General features: G+C 45.5%; 1 protein-coding gene across 3 annotated transcripts in view; it reads left to right on the top strand.

The window, feature by feature from the left end:
- Positions 1–16,663, top strand: part of TJP3 (tight junction protein 3) — a 566,967-nt gene that overhangs the window by 416,792 nt on the left and 133,512 nt on the right. For all 3 annotated transcript variants that reach the window (XM_077475676.1, XM_077475677.1, XM_077475675.1), the window contains exons 12-14: positions 1,651–1,759; positions 9,887–10,106; positions 11,932–12,119. In XM_077475676.1, coding sequence (XP_077331802.1) covers positions 1,651–1,759; positions 9,887–10,106; positions 11,932–12,119 — 517 coding nt within the window. The remainder of the gene's footprint in view (positions 1–1,650; positions 1,760–9,886; positions 10,107–11,931; positions 12,120–16,663) is intronic.

Below are 16,663 nucleotides of genomic sequence, written 5' to 3'. Positions count from 1 at the left end.
CCAGGAACGCAGCGCCCACCATTGCCAGGAATGCAGCGCCCACCATTGCTAGAAATGCAGCGCCCACCATTGCTAGAAATGCAGCGCCCACCATTGCTAGAATTGCAGTGCCCACCATTGCCAGGAATGTACCCACCATTGCCACGAATGCAGCCCCACCATTGCTAGAAATTCACTCACCATTGCCAGGAATGCAGCCCCACCATTGCTAGGAATGCAGCGCCCACCATTGCTAGGAATGCAGCGCCCACCATTGCTAGGAATGCAGCGCCCACCATTGCTAGGAATGCAGCGCCCACCATTGCTAGGAATGCAGTGCCCACCATTGCCAGGAATGTACCCACCATTGCCAGGAATGCACCCACCACTGCTAGAAATTCACTCACCATTTCACGGAATGCAGCCCCACCATTGCCGGGAATGCAGCCCCACCATTGCCGGGAATGCAGCCCCACCATTGCCGGGAATGCAGCCCCACCATTGCCGGGAATGCAGCCCCACCATTGCCGGGAATGCAGCCCCACCATTGCCGGGAATGCAGCCCCACCATTGCCGGGAATGCACCCACTATTGCCAGGAATGCAGCCCCCACCATTGCCAGGAATGCACCCACTATTGCCAGGAATGCAGCCCCACCATTGCCGGGAATGCACCCACTATTGCCGGGAATGCAGCCCCACCATTGCCGGGAATGCACCCACTATTGCCGGGAATGCAGCCCCACCATTGCCGGGAATGCAGCCACCATTGCAGCCACCATTGCCAGGAATGCAGCCACCATTGCCAGGAATTCACCCCCAATTGCTAGGAATGCAGCCACCATTGCCAGGAATTCACCCACCATTGCCAGGAATTCACCCACCATTGCCAGGAATGCAGCCACCATTGCCAGGAATTCACTCACCATTGCCAGGAATGCAGCCCCACAATTGCAATTGCCAGGAATGCAGCCACCATTACCATCAGTGCAGCCATGGAGGGCAGGACGAGCGCCAAAGACATCCTACAGGAGAATTTCCTGTTTACACAACGGCCCCTTTAAGAGAAAGTCCCGCCTCCTCTGATGGACAGAACAGTCGTCCAATGGCAGAGATGGGACTTCCTATTACAGCTGCCATGTACACAGGAAATTCTCAGCCTGTGTGCACGGCACTCGTCCTGCCTCCTCCCTCCAAGGCAGCTGAACTATATATCTTTTGTGACCCCGGCGCTGGGAGATCGCCGGGGGCCACAAAAGATGTATATGTTTAAATAACCAGGCGGGCCGTTCAAAACCGGGCCGCGATTGGCCCGCGGGCCGGACTTTGGACATACCTGTCCTATAGTCTCAGAACCCCGCTGTCGTGCTACTTCAGGTACAGCTGATGCCACCAGTTCATCGCTGCATGTAATAGAAGGGTCATGGCTACATAATGTGACTAGGCCTACTCCAGTTCTGCCTACTCGGCTATATTATACAAAGTGTCCACATGTAGCAATAATTTCTCAAGTTTTTGCACAGGCTCTGCAAATTTTGATTTATTGCACAGTATGTGTTCTGTAAGTAGTTTCCAAAAAAAAATTATATATATATATATATATATATATATATATATATATATATATATGAATGCTGAAAAATTGTGTTTACAAAAATTTTGCTATTTTCAGGTCAATGAAAGAAGTTTCCACAACATGACACGTGAAGATGCAGTGCAGTATCTAATGAACATCCCACAAAATGAAGAAATTGTATTACTGACACAGGGGAAGGAAGACAGTAAGTAGTATAGACCCTTACTGTAAGGTTTAACTATAATTTTGCCTTTCTTACAATAAGCTCCAATAAGCTGTTTGGAATCCACATTTATAGAGTGTACACTGTTGTTCAGCTGGCATAGTTCATGGGTAGGCATGTAATTGGTCTAAGACGGGATCTGCAAACTTTCTAAACAAAAGGCCAGTTTGCTGGCCTTCAGACTCTGGGAGGGCCAGACTGTGGCCAGTGTGAGTAGAAAATGCCCTGACATCATGGGGGCTAACAATGACAAACATTGGAAATAGTGGAATGAATAGTTCCCCAAGGGCCATATAAAGGCAAATAAAGGGCCAAATTCTGTCCCTGGGCCGCAGTTGGGAGACAACTGGTCCCTTTGGGGTAAGACCACGCTATGTTAAGATTCCTCTCAACTCAACGCAGACATTGGCTTTACAGCTAAAAATATTTTTACAGCAATTTCAATTCTGAGTTTTTAGCATATGACCAGTTTAGATTTGTTATTTCTAGATATGCTTGTTTTCAATTAATTTGTATTAACATGTTTTTGGGCAGATGAGGTGGCTTTTGTCTTGCATTTCTCAGGTATTAAATCTGTAAACAATATGAAGTCAGCTAATCTGTGAGTTCATTCTGTTCTTGCAGATTTAGCAAATACACAACACTACATTTATTTTGTGGATGCAGCACTGTCAACAGGCCCATTTTATGCAATGGAAAGTGTACACATGGATTAAAATTTGGCCAGTTCAGTAGGGATCAGTTGAACTTTAATCTTTGTGTAGCCCTCCATGTTCGACAGAAGCAGGTCAGTAGATGGAATGCTGTGGTAAAGGGCGCTCCCAATGCAATCATTAAAATGCAAAAAAAGTGATTTATACAAATATGTATACATTCAAAACCGTGTATAAACGTGTATTAGTGAATGGCTTCACTTTATATATGTGCACAAATATCTAAAAAAAAATAATATATTTTTTGATTGCTCAAACAAATATATCATGAAAAGTTCAAAATGGCTCCAAAATTCTTTCTAGATGATTCCACTCCAACACCATATGAGAAATAAAATCCAAATAATATTCATGACTTTTCACCCAAAGTGACAACAAATTGCGATCACCAGATGTCCCTGGCCAGCAAGTGACCATAAGACATGAAGTACCTCCTCAAATCCTGGAAACCATTCAACGATCTTTTTCCAATCAATCGTTCACATGTATGGTGAACTTGGTTGAATGAGCCCGGGAACAGCCAGATCAAATCTTTATCTATCCTCCGCTCCAATCTCTCACATCTAAAAATCAAGCTTCGCCAATAAGCCAGGGAAGGCAGATAGTGTAGTTTTGTTTGTTACAAAAAGTCACTTACGATATTTCCAGCAGGGGAGTGCATCAATATATCGGAAACACCTAGTGCGGTGGAAACCGGTTCAGACAGCACTATCTGACCAGCGGTGTATGCTACGCATTAGGCAACCCCCAGCAAAAGTGACGTAGAGTGCATGTTGGACCTAGCTTCTATGCATTTTGTGTTCCAGCACGCGTCATCAGGAAGTGGCCACTTCCTGAATCCGTGAAAAGTCACGGATTCTATTTATCACATGGTGTTGGAGTAGAATCATCTAGAAAGAATTTTGGAGCTGTTTTGAACTTTTCATGATATATTTGAGCAAACATAAATATATTAATTATTTTTCCTTAATCGTCTTTCAGGACAGCCACTATGAGAGATAGACTCCTCCTCTTCCTCTGGAAACACTGCGCCAGCCCATAAATTCTTACTTCCCCTGCCGGACCTCAGTTATTAGTGTTTCCTCCGGCGGGGAGACACTGTGAAAGGAACCAGGCCGATCAGTCGGGGAGGCTGTGGCAATTTTTTCGTTAAAGAACCCGGTTGAAAGAAGCAGGGGCTTCGTTTGGAGAAAGCTGGGTTCAAACCGTTCGGATGTTCGGTTTACTTGCCTCACCAGGCACTGCCACCCCTTCCTAGTCGAGCGCGGCTTCAGGTCGTGGGGGACTCCTATCGCGTCTACAGGGACGCAGCTGGCAAGCCGTTCGAAAGATTTCCCTGTACAAGGGTACAGTCCGCCCTTTTTTTCTTTGAACCGAGCGGGCCGAACGACGGGCGACGTCGTATCCCGTGGAAGCGAAGGCTTGACCTCGAATACGATCGACTTCCGGTTCCGGGTCGTGGAGCTAATAGGAGGGCCGGGCACAAGCTGGAGATGAGTTCAGAACGCGCACAGGCAGCGTAGAACTCTGTAGTAAGCAGCCACATGCAGTCATGTCGGAAGCTGAGGCTCAACCAACAGACACTATCTCCAGCATTCCTAAGGTAAGAGCACCCTGGGGAGGGGTACTCTCTATCTAGGATCCCCCCACCCCAATGTGTGGTTCTATCATGGGGGGGGGGGGGGGGCAGACCCCCTGGGTGGCCAGGGGGGAGGGGAGGCTCAGATCCCTTCTTTTAAAAAAAGGGTCTAGTGCACTCCCAGGGTTGTATCCCGAGCTTTGTATTGACTTTGTCTCTTTTCTGTTTTTTTCCTTTTTTACTTATTTCAGAAAGCTACGGAAAAAACTAGGTCTACGCATAGCTCTAAAAAGAAGTGTGCCTCCAGTAGGGACATTTTAGGGGAATCTTGGACCAAAGTGTTGTGCAAAGGCTGTATTGACTACCTCGTTAGGGAAAGGGAATCTGAATAGGAGTCAGGACTAGCAGCTTCAGTCAAAGAGCTCTCGTCCACCTTCTCTTCTTTTAGATCCCTTTTTGAAAAATTTCAGCTTCCCGCGGGTCCATCTCCCCAGGATACAACCCCACCTCTAGCACAGAGTTCTGCTCCGGTCCAACCTGCTAATACAGAGGGGGCAGAGGTTGCAGGCCCTTCAGGGACAGGAAGGGAACTTCCAGACAGTTCCTCTTCCGATTCCCAGGAGGGTTCAGAGGGGGAGGACCAGGACGGGGGGTCCAGGAAAGCCTCCAGATATAAATTATCCCTTGATGAGGTAGAGGACCTCTTAAAAGCAATTTATACAACCCTCGGTATCCAGACGGATAAGAAGCCCCTAACCCTTCATGACCAAATGTATTCAGGTTTAGGGGAACCAAAAAGAAGGGTGTTTCCAGTGCACAAAGTTTTAATGGAAACAGTTAAAAAGGAGTGGCAGGATCCGGAGAGAAAGCCCTTTTTATCTAGATCCCTCAAAAGAAGATTCCCATTTTCAGAGGACCCGGCATGCCTTTGGAATAAAAATCCCAAATTAGATGCTGCTTTCTCCCAGGTCTCCAGACACACAGATTTGGCGTTTGAAGACATGGGGGCCTTGGCAGATGTCATGGACAAAAGGATTGACACTCTGCTTAAGAAAACGTGGGACTCGGCTATCGGCAATCTAAAGCCTGAAATGGCAGTTACAGTTGTGGCTCGCAATTTAGAGCACTGGCTCTCACAGATCCAACAACATATTGAGGCAGGCATAGATAAGGAAACCATTCTGTCATCCTTCCCTACTATGCTGCGAGGGATCGCTTACATAGCAGATGCCTCTGCTGAGTCCGTCCGCATGTTGGGCAGAACGGCGGCTCTAGCCAATTCGGCCAGAAGGGCCCTCTGGCTAAAAACGTGGCCAGGGGATAATGCCTCCAAGATAAAACTATGTGGGATACCCCTGACGGGGGACCTCCTTTTTGGCCCAGGGCTAGAGACTGTTCTAGACCAGACAGCGGACAGGAAAAAATCCTTTCCTCTTAAACGGAAAACCCCCGTACAAACAAAAAAGGGGTTTCGTCCGCAAGGGCGTAGGGAAACCCCTAAACCAGAGGGGAAAAAGAAAACCTGGCCCCAAAAAGGCAGGGGCAGAGGAGGGGCGATTTTTCGCCCTCCTGTCCAGCCCCGTAAAACCCAGTGACATTCCAGCTACAGTGGGAGGAAGACTGGGGGCCTTTCTACCACAGTGGGAGACAATATCCCCCAATCAATTTATTTTAGCGGTAATAAGAAGGGGGTACCTCTTGGAATTCTTAAGACCACCCCCTCAAAGGCTCCTTGTCACGCATCTACCCAGGTGCATGGTAAAGGCCGAGGCCTTGCTAGAAGCTCTGAGGGAATTGGAGAATCAGGATGTTATTCTCAGGGTCCCAAAAGCAGAAGAGGGAAGGGGGTTTTATTCTCACATCTTCGTAGTAAAAAAACCCTCAGGAAAGTTCAGATTGATTCTGAACTTAAAGCCCCTGAACGCTTCAGTGACATACAAAAGATTCCGCATGGAGTCGATCTTTTCAGTAAGGGCTCTTCTGCCCCGCAACTGTTTCATGGTATCTCTGGACCTAAGGGACGCGTATTTACACATCCCTATAGCGGAGGCCTCGCAGAAGTTTCTACGCCTTGCCATAGATTTAGGGGGAGAAACAGTACATTTTCAGTTTCAGGCCCTGCCATTCGGGCTATCCTCTGCACCCCGCATTTTTACCAAGGTCCTGGCAGAAGCCATGGCCTTTCTTCGGCTCCAAGGGATATGTATAATAGCCTACCTGGACGACCTTCTTTTATTTGCAGCGTCCCCAACACAGTTGGTCAAGAATCTCGATCTAACCAAAGGGGTCCTTACAGACCTGGGGTGGCTTCTGAACTTGGAAAAGTCCAGCCTGATCCCCTCACAACAGATCTCCTATCTAGGTTTCCTGTTGGACTCAACACTGTTGAGAGTTTTTCTACCAAGAGAGAAGGTACAAAAGCTGGACAGAGCGGTGGCCTCTCTTCAGAGCAACCAGCTGGTTTCCATAAGGGTTCTGATGTCAGTATTGGGTCTCCTTACATCTACCATCCCAGCAGTGCGATGGGCAGGGCTACATTTTCGTCCCCTACAGACCTTCATCCTAGGGGTGTGGGACCACAGTCGGGAGGCTCTAGACACCCTAGTACATATTCCACACCAAGTAAAGAGATCCCTCTGGTGGTGGAGGAAAGTGACAAATCTGTCGCAAGGGCGTCTGTGGCTCATCCCGGTTTCTCGGGTAGTGACCACAGATGCAAGTGGAAAAGGCTGGGGGGCACATTTGGGTTCCCTTCTAGCCCAGGGCACTTGGGAGGATGGCGAGTTGACTCGATCGTCCAACTGGAAAGAATTAAGGGCAGTGGGACTAGCCCTCAGATTCTTCAAAAAAGAGCTCCGGGGTCACCACATTCAGGTGCGGTCGGACAACTCCTCCGTAGTGGCCTATTTAAACAAGCAGGGTGGCACGAGAAGCGGAGCCCTGTTGTCTTTAGCGACAGAGATCCTGAGCTGGGCCGAGACCTACACCCTTTCGCTCTCAGCAGTTTTCCTGAGGGGAGAGAAAAACGTGGTAGCAGACTTTCTCAGCCGAAAGAGGCTGAGGGAGGGCGATTGGGTTCTCAACCAGGAGGTTTTCAATCTCATAATAAAGAGATGGGGGTCTCCAGAGGTGGACCTTTTCGCATCCAGAAACAATGCAAAAACCCCCTGTTTTTTCTCCCTAAGAAGGGGAGAGGGAGCCTTAGGTGTGGACGCCTTGAACCAGAATTGGCACTTCAGAACTTGCTATGCCTTCCCACCTCCAGCGTTGTTGCCAGCAGTTCTGAGAAAGTTTCAAATGGAAAACACATCTCTGATTCTGGTGGCACCGCATTGGCCCAAGAGAGCATGGTTCTCAATGCTAAAGCAGTTGGCGGTAGAACCTCCCCTACTCTTGCCCCCTCGGGACGATCTCCTCTCTCAGGGGCCAGTCCTCTGCCCACGAGTACGCCAGTGGAAGTTAGCGGCCTGGCTACTGAGGAGGGTTTATTAAAATCTAAAAGATTTTCAGAGAGACTAGTTTCTACCCTCCTGGACAGTAGGAAAAAGGAAACTCGCCAGATCTATGAAAAGGTCTGGTTACGTTTCAACAAGTGGTGCGCAGAGAGCTCTTTCCCAGTACGGAGCTCCTCCGCAGTTTTGGAATTTTTACAATGTGGGGCAGATAAAGGCTTATCCATTAGTACCCTTAGGGGTCAAGTATCAGCCCTCAGTGTTTATTTGGAAGATCATTTGGCTGCCAACCCATGGGTAGTCAGGTTCTTTAGGGCCCTGTCCAGACAGAGACCGGTCCAAGGTCTGTCCTTTCACAGATGGGATTTATCTTTCGTTTTACAGAGCTTAACTGGACCCCCCTTTGAGCCTTTAAAAGAGTGTTTTCTGAGAGAACTTACTCTGAAGACAGTGTTTCTGGTAGCAGTAACAACTGCCAGGAGGGTCAGTGAGATGGAGGCCTTATCAGTCAGGGCTCCCTTTTGCGTTATTTTTCCGGACCGAATAGTTTTAAAGACCAATCCGGCCTTTTTGCCGAAAGTGGCATCCAGCCAGGATCCAGGAAGGAACTAAAATTTAATTATTTGGATGTTAGGAGATGTATCCTACACTATTTAGAACTGACCAAGACATTCAGAAGGTCAGACTCCTTATTTGTTTTGTTTTCCGGGGCCAGAAAAGGTTGTAAAGCGTCCCGACGCACTATTGCTAGATGGCTCAGAGTAGCCATCGAGCAGGCTTATTCAGTTTCAGGGAAAGAAATCCCAGTGGGTATTAAAGCACACTCTACTAGAGCTATGGCAGCCTCCCAGGCAGAAAGAGTGGGAGCAACGCCAGAGCAGATTTGCAGAGCAGCAACATGGTCCAGCTACTCCACTTTCGTAAAACACTACAGAGTGGATCTGGTGTCGGCAGGTGAGCAGACCTTTGGGCGAAAGGTTTTGCAAGCTGTAGTCCCACCCTAACTGGTAAGTGCTCGTTTATCCTCTCATAGTGGCTGTCCTGAAAGACGATTAGGGAAAATTAGAGTTACGCTTACCGGTAACGTCTTTTCCAGTAGTCTTTCAGGACAGCCCTAGTTCCTACCCGAAAATTGGGGGGAGTCTTCCAAAAGACCAGAGCGCAGCAAGATAATGGTATTTGATAAATATGTTATTAATGTGTTCTTGTGTCTCCCCAGCTGGTCAGAGGTAATCTCGATATAAACTGAGGTCCGGCAGGGGAAGTAAGAATTTATGGGCTGGCGCAGTGTTTCCAGAGGAAGAGGAGGAGTCTATCTCTCATAGTAGCTGTCCTGAAAGACTACTGGAAAAGACGTTACCGGTAAGCGTAACTCAAATTTTTTCTGAGACATTTGTGCACATGTATAAAGTGAAGCCATTCCCGTGTTTATACGCGGAAATTTGAATGTATACATATTATTTGTATAAATCACTTTTTTGCATTTTAGGCCTCATGCACACTGGACGTTAAAATAACGTTATAAAAACGTCAATAGCTTTGCAATGAGTTTCAACTTTTCAACTTTTTTCAACGTTTTTGCAATAGCGTTTTTGCGTTTTTCCGTGTTAGCGTTTTTTAGCTTTTTTTTTTTCAATGGATCAAAAACGTTAACGCTGGTGAGCGTTGTTTTTTAGTGTTTACTGACGTTTATCAGCATTAGAGCATTTTTACGGCTGAAAAATGTCTCAGAACCAACTAGTTTTGGTTTTTTGTTACTTCTCAAAAACGCCACTGCCCAAAACTGCTGATAACAGCCTGTTATCCTATACTAGGCATGGACACATAGGATAACATGATGGAGAGTTTAATGACTGTAGAAAAAACCGGGTACAGCCAAAAACAGCTGCTGTAAAAATGTAAAAAAATGTCCAGTGTGCATGAGGCCTTAATGATTGCATTAGGAGCGTCCTTTACCACAGCATTCATTCTTCATTAGTCTTCACCAATTTCAGGTACAGCAACCCTTTTTTTCCATTTTTGTTTTATTATTGGTGCCGGTTCCATTCATTTATAGGTCAATAGATTGGCTTCTGTTAATGCTGGAAATTTTTCATTCGATCAACAGCTGCTGCATCTCTGTTCAGTGTATTCTGACAGTGGGGAGTCCCTGCTGTCAGAATGCAATCTCCTGGTGGCAGAAGGGAATTCCTGCATCTACCTCGCTTGTGTGAATGCAGAAATCTGTTTGCCTTTTTTTTTTTCTTTTAGCGCACTATCAGAAAAAAAAAACTGATCCGTGTGTACCCTACTTTAGACCTGCCTGCAGTTGTGTATATAGTATGTCCCTGTCACTTCCTATTTTCTGATGCAAATTTTGCTTTAGTTTACAGAAAAATGATAAAGTCTAATTTGGGTGATTCCTTCTATATTCGTACACACTTTGAGTATGAAGCAGATACCCCATCTAGCCTGAGTTTTACACGGGGTGAGATATTCCATGTTTTGGACACAATGTACCGTGGAAAATTAGGCTCTTGGCTTGCCACCCGTGTTGGAAAAGATTTCAAGGAAATGAAAAAAGGAATAATACCAAATAGATCCAGGTAAATTAGAGTTTATAAATTCTGATCTTTGCATTTTATCTTTGAAGAATTCCAGGAGTGGCATTTTATATATAGTTACATCCAGCTAGATCCAATGTAAAATTGCATGTATCATGCCTGTGGGATCCCTCCAGAAGCTGCAAATCACTGTAGCAGAAACTGATACCCCAGTCATCTCCACTATCTTCTAGGTTCTATGCCAAGCGCCTGCTCTGTTGCATTGTGAACATGGGAGGGCAGATGTTAGCATGGACACCATTCAGAGAATGCCTTTCAATTTCTCAACAAATGCAAAGGGTTCTTTGACTGAACAAAATAATGAGTCAGGTGGATGACATCACATTCTCTCGATATTGTCCAATCAGAGAATGCCTTGCATTTATTGAGAAAATGCAAGAACAATCTCTGAATGGTGCCCGTGCCAAACAGCCGACCTCCTGTGCTTTGAATGCAGCAGGGTGACTGCTCAGCATGGGATCCAGGAGCTAGTGGAGACATAGGGGGATCCAACAGACGTAGTGGTATATGTAGTTACACTGGTTTAAGCTAGACCAATCTAACTACTGTATTTATCGGCGTATAACACGCACCCCAAGTTTAAAAGGGAATTTTAAAGAGAAAAACTTTTAGGATGGAAGTTTAAGGAAAAAAACTTACATTTAAATGCCCATTAATGCAGCCTTGTCAGTGTCATTTGCAACCTTGAATTGCAGCCTTGTCAGTCATTTTCAGCCTTGTCAGTCATTTGCAGCCTTGCTCAGCAGCCTCGTCAGTCATTTGCAGCCTTGCATTGTAGCATTGTTAATCATTTGCAGTCTTGCATTGCAGCATTGTCACAGTGTCTTTGCTGGCTTGCCGTTTAAAAATGCCACCGCCGAGATACAGAGTGGATGTCCTGTGTATCTCAGCGAGCGCTCGATAGCTCTAGGCAGCTTTCGGCTATTTTCGGCTGTTCAGAAAGCCAGCGAGAGTGGCCCAAAATAGCCGAGTGCGGGCGAAAATAGTGGAGAACGGCCGAGTGTGGCCGAAAATAGTCGAAAGCTGCTGAGAATGGCAAATAAGCAGAGAAGCGTTGGAGGGACCGCCGTATAACACACACCCACGATTTTCCCCTGATTTTAAAGGAAAAAAGTACGTGTTATACGCCAATAAATATGGTGTGTGTGTGTGTGTGTGTTTATGTATGTATGTATGTATGTATGTATATATATATATATATATATATATATATAAATATAGTGTGAGTATATGTATTGCCATACCTGGAATTCTAAGTATTTAAAAAAAAACCTTGGATTATAAACAAACTTTGTTGCAGATTCCTACCTGTTTCTGCTTTGAAGGAAAAGCGGTGTTGTTCTTTTTTTGTCTTTTGGATACTGATTCTGAATGAAAGTGCCTTTTTCATTATTGATCAGCTAATGCACTTGCAGTGCTCTGAAGAACGTGCAAGGTCTGCATCCCTTTATAAGTGATTAACTCTTTTTGAGTGCATCGCATCAAAGAATAAATATTTGTTACAGAGAATGCCTAAAATCTGTCTTGTATTATAGCGCAGACTGCTGACAAAATCCTTCAGCTGATGACACGAGCAGCAAAAGGCATTTTTTATAAGCATTCTGTACACCAACTGTTTATACAGTGTCCCCAGGTAGCCATTTTTGCATTGAATTTACAGAAAATGACAGCACTACAGATTGAAAAGAAAGGGTAATTTTAATACATTACATTATAATATGGCTTGTGTTGCGATTATAAAGTGCAGTTTCCCTTTAAGTGTCTCTCCCCATAGTAGTAGCTATGCTTACTGTTTTTATTTCTTTAGGGCAGAGCAATATGCTAGCTTAGAGAATGTCCTTAAACCTCAGCAATCTTCAGGACCAAGAGCCGAATTTTGGAAGCTGCGAGGCTTGAGGGGGGCCAAAAAAATATTAAAAAAAAGCCGAGAGGATCTGTCTGCTATAACAAACAAGGCCAAATATCCGCCTTATGAGAAAGTGGTGCTCCGAGAAGGTAAAAAAGCATTAAACAGATTTCTTAAAGTGTTTGCCTAAAAAAATAAAAATAAAATCATGTTTTCCTGAAAGAAAAGTCTTGTGATTGAGGAAAATTAGGATGCCTTTCCTTGAGATAAGCAAGGTGACTTCAGGGTACTTTTTAAGTAAGAATTATGAAGAAGTCTATCTTAAAAGAGATGTAAGATTCCAAAATACTCGCCTACATGGCTTCGGCATTGATCTGAGCTGCAGCTGTCCCTTACCTGCTCTACACCGAGAACTGAGTGATCAAGGACCACTGATTGCTTAGTCCTCAGGTCTGCTCTAAACACATACTCGAACTGTCAATTTTATATTGAACAGGCAAGGTCTTTATTAAAGAGTTTGTATATAAAAGCCACCGTAATGTAAGAGTTCAGACATTAGCAGAGTCTATAAGTGCAAAACCAAATGCATATAATAAAATGATAGAACAATTTTATAGGCATGCAGAGTAATAATGGCTTATATGACAAGATAGTGTGAAGAGCTAGATTGGGAGGCAAGCTTGACTGGACTGTAAAACATATAAGTGGGATCCAAGGGGTAGAGGTAGCATCTTTAAATTTGCATCTCCAATTTTCTTGGTTGCTAAAAGGCTCATACACATGTGGCAGAGTGTTCCAGCTAACGGTCCCAGATTTTATTCTATTTAGGTTATCCCCATTGTAATTAAATTAACTTCTTGTATGGGACAGTGGCATTGGCAGTGTGGGGGGAGGGGGGAGGGGGGAATTCACCTGAATCCAGTTTCAGGCTATTATCGATCTTGTGCTAAATAAAGCTATTTGTAGAAATATTGTCATGTATTTGTCAGCATCTGGGAATAGTTCAAAGAAACAGTTTGAGGCTTTAGGTCAGGGGCGAGTCCATTTGGTCGTGGAGGACTTGTACCACTAGAAGGCATGGACTCTTGAATCCTGGGAGAAGCCCACAGCAGATTGTAAAAATTATTTGACGTTGAAGTAGCATGAGCACTGGGAGCTGTGGGCAGGACGATATCTAGCTATACATGCTGGTGTCCGATAAGCCCTATTTACATTATACACATGTGGGGCAATCTGCTATTTTGGGGGACATGTATTTGAAATTAGCCAAGACCTTATCCCACTCCACTTTCTCTAGGCTCCCTAAATCTGTCTCCCAGCCTGCCTTAGCTTGGTAAGCTATTCTGGTGGCTGGTGTAGAAGGCAAATATCAACTTTTTTTTTTTTAACCAATATTTTTATTGAAGATATTGCAGGTTACAAATAACATGACATCATACCAGGCGTCAGTATGCACTTGAAGTATATCATTAACAACAGTATATGGTCCTAGTGTGAGGGGGAATATGAAGTTTGAGAGAAAACACAAACAGGAAAATAAATCAGGCTGTCACATATAGAAGTTTTCCAGAAAATAAGATCTGCGTAACATTTTTAGGACTGAAAAGAGGGCATAAGGCTTTCCTAACTAATCCATAATTAAGTCCTTCTGCAGGTTTCTCTGGGAGACCTGGTGTCACGATTCAACCACACGCACACCTAATGGGAACTAACTGTGTGTGCATGAGGTTTGTATCTCTTTACAATCAAGTCCTGAACAAGCCGGTCTTTTGGTTAGGATTAGCGTAGTAATATTTCCTATTGTTACTATGGATAATCGAGGTGATGTTCTATGACTAAGCTCTGTCTATGGAAACAGCGTGCATGTATGGGGATACGAGGGATGGCGGAAAGAGGATGTCAGGAATGGAAGGGGGGGGGGGGGGAGGCATTCAAGGCCGGATGTAAACTTTGAATGGTGTATGGTCTCTAAACCAGTGAGATTGTTGATTCAAGCTTTGTAAAAAATGTCTTATTTGGAGATACTTAACCACTTGCAGACCGGACCAATTTGCTGGTCAAAGACCAGACCCCTTTTTGCAATTTGGCACTGCGTCGCTTTAACTGACAATTGCGCGGTCGTGCGACGTGGCTCCCAAACAAAATTGACGTCCTTTTTTTTCCCACAAATAAAGCTTTCTTTTGGTGGTATTTTTTATTTTTTTTATTTTTTTTCAAATAATTTTTATTCAGAGTTTTAACAGAAATATGATTACAGCAAACGTATGAATACAGAGTATACAATGATCACATAGTAGAAGGAGTCATATAGTGAGCAATTCAACACATTGTACACGAAAATGACAAAGTACCGATCTTACATTGCGAGAATAAGGGAAATTAGCTTACAATGTGTATTTCCATATGATCAGCAAGGGTAGAGGGGGAGGGAGAAAGAAAAGATGGGTTGGGGAAGAGGAGAGATGAGATGGAGGAGAACAGTGAAGTAGAGTTAGTAAGCCAGAGTTTGGATGAGCAAGGAGGGGACCCATGGATAATAATATCCCTATATTCGTCAGAAAAAAAAACTGGTAAGGTTGGTAATATTCGTAATCAGCATTATATAGAAAGGAAAAAAGGAACAACAGGGAAAGGATCTGTTCCACAATCAGTTCAGTGTAGACCAGTCAACCTAAGACTTCCACTGGTTGTCAAAACTCATTCTAGACCCATTCTTATCAGCTAGTAAGGATTCTAATTTGTAATTTTGTCTAGTGATATCGAGAGCTTCTGAGATGTTAGGAGAACGGTCAGATTTCCAGTTTCTGGTGATCACTAACCTGGCCGCTAGTAGTAGATGTGTGATCACTGTACGACACTGGGTGGGAAAGCTTTCAATACCCAAATTCAAAACCGCTAGTTCAGGACTCATTGGTGTTAAGATTCCCGAGATGCGCGAGATACACCAGAACATGCTCCCCCAAAAGCTGGAAAGGTGTTTACAAAACCAAAACATGTGTGAAATGTTGGCAACCTCGCCACATCCTCGCCAACACAGGGGAGAGTTAGATGGCGAGATTTTTGCCATAAGGTACGGCGTCAAATACCAACGCAAAGCTATTTTCTCATATCGTCTTCCAGGACAGCCTTTGAGATATAGGGCTTCTCCCTCCAGGACAGGAAACACGTCAAGCCAATTAAATAAAAGGTGTGGTCCTCCAGGCCCTCCACAGTTTTTGTGTTTCCTGCCGGACGGGAAGGAGCACGTTTGGAACTGGTAAGGGGAGCTCCTTCTCAGGGGTTTTGCCTGGGGAGAGCACCTTGATGGACCTGACCCTTAGCACCCCTCGGTCCGTACGAAGGGAGGAGAGGGTAGCTTTCAGTCCCCGCTGCCATTTAAAACGTTCGGAGAGAACGGGACCCCAATCTCCCCCTCGGAGCGGTAACCGCTAGTACCTGTCGGTCGGATGGCGGCGGGAGACGTTCGTTCCACCGACCGGCGTCCGGGTACTGTGAGCGGTGTGTTCGTAAGGAACGCACGGCGTCGGGGCGGAGACTTTGTGTGAAGGCTCAGAGAGACTGAGTGAGACACAGGAACCATGGAGAGTGCAGTTGTGCAGGTGGACTCCGGTTCAACAGGCTCCAGTACCTCTCAGGTAAGCTTGCTGAGGGCAGACCAGGACTTACACTGGGGGGTGGGGGGTCACTCTGACCTATAGTACCTTCCCGGGGTGGAGAACCTGCTGGTGAAGGGGGGCACTTCCTAGGCGTACCCTAGAAGCACAGTGGTGTGGTCAGGGGTGGTATTTTAATGGGACCCTGTTTTTCTTTGTTGGTAGATTAAACAGGACAGAGCCCAGATACCTTTGCCCAGAAGGAAATGTGCCGTGTGTGGGCTAAGTTAGGCACCGGTTGGGGGAAGCCGCTTGCCCGGATTGTCAGTAGCCTGGTGAAAGAGGACTCGGTGGCAGCTTGTCACAATGTTTTAACATCCATAAAGGATGAAATTGCATCCACTTTCCAGTCATTTAAAAGCATGATGGATAGGGTGCAGGGTCCCTCTGTCTCTTTACCCAGGGCTGTGAGTTTGCCTTCCTTATCCAAACCAAGTCAGGTGGATAGGGAGAGGTTACCCAGGTCATTAGCCTCCTCTAGGACAGAGTCTACTTCTGAATCTGAGGGGGAGGAAGAGGCCATTAGATCTGCCAGATACAAGCTGTCTTTGGATGAGGTGGGTGACCTCCTCAAGGCTATATATGACACTTTGGAGATCAACAGGTCCAGCTTTCAAAACACGACATGATGTATCAAGGGTCGATTGTAATGAAAGACAGGGTATTCCCCGTCCATAGGTCGCTAGTGGAGGCGATTCTGCTGGAGTGGGAACAACCGGAAAAAAGGCAATTTTTTTCAAGTAGCCTTAAAAGGAGGTTCCCTTTTGAGTCGGATGCGGTGCATCCCTGGAACAAGGTTCCCAAATTAGATGCTCCCTTGGCTAAGGTCTCTAAGAAGACAGATTTGGCCTTTGATGATATGGGTTCACTCAGGGATCCTACGGATAAGAGGGGAGATGTGCTGCTTAAGAGAGCCTGAGGATGCCTCTTCCAGCGGGCTTAAACCGGCCCTAGCAGCTACCTGTGTGGCCAGAAACTTGGAGTGTTGGCTTACACAGTTACAATCGCATATTTCTGCGGGTACTTCTAGGCAGCAGCTG

This window comes from Lithobates pipiens, unplaced genomic scaffold, assembly GCF_037356315.1.
Source record: "Lithobates pipiens isolate NorthernLeopardFrog02 unplaced genomic scaffold, aLitPip1_a1.2 Scaffold_13, whole genome shotgun sequence".
NCBI lineage: Eukaryota > Metazoa > Chordata > Amphibia > Anura > Ranidae > Lithobates > Lithobates pipiens.
Note: the sequence above shows the minus strand (reverse complement) of the source record. Positions and strands in the feature narration are given on the sequence as shown.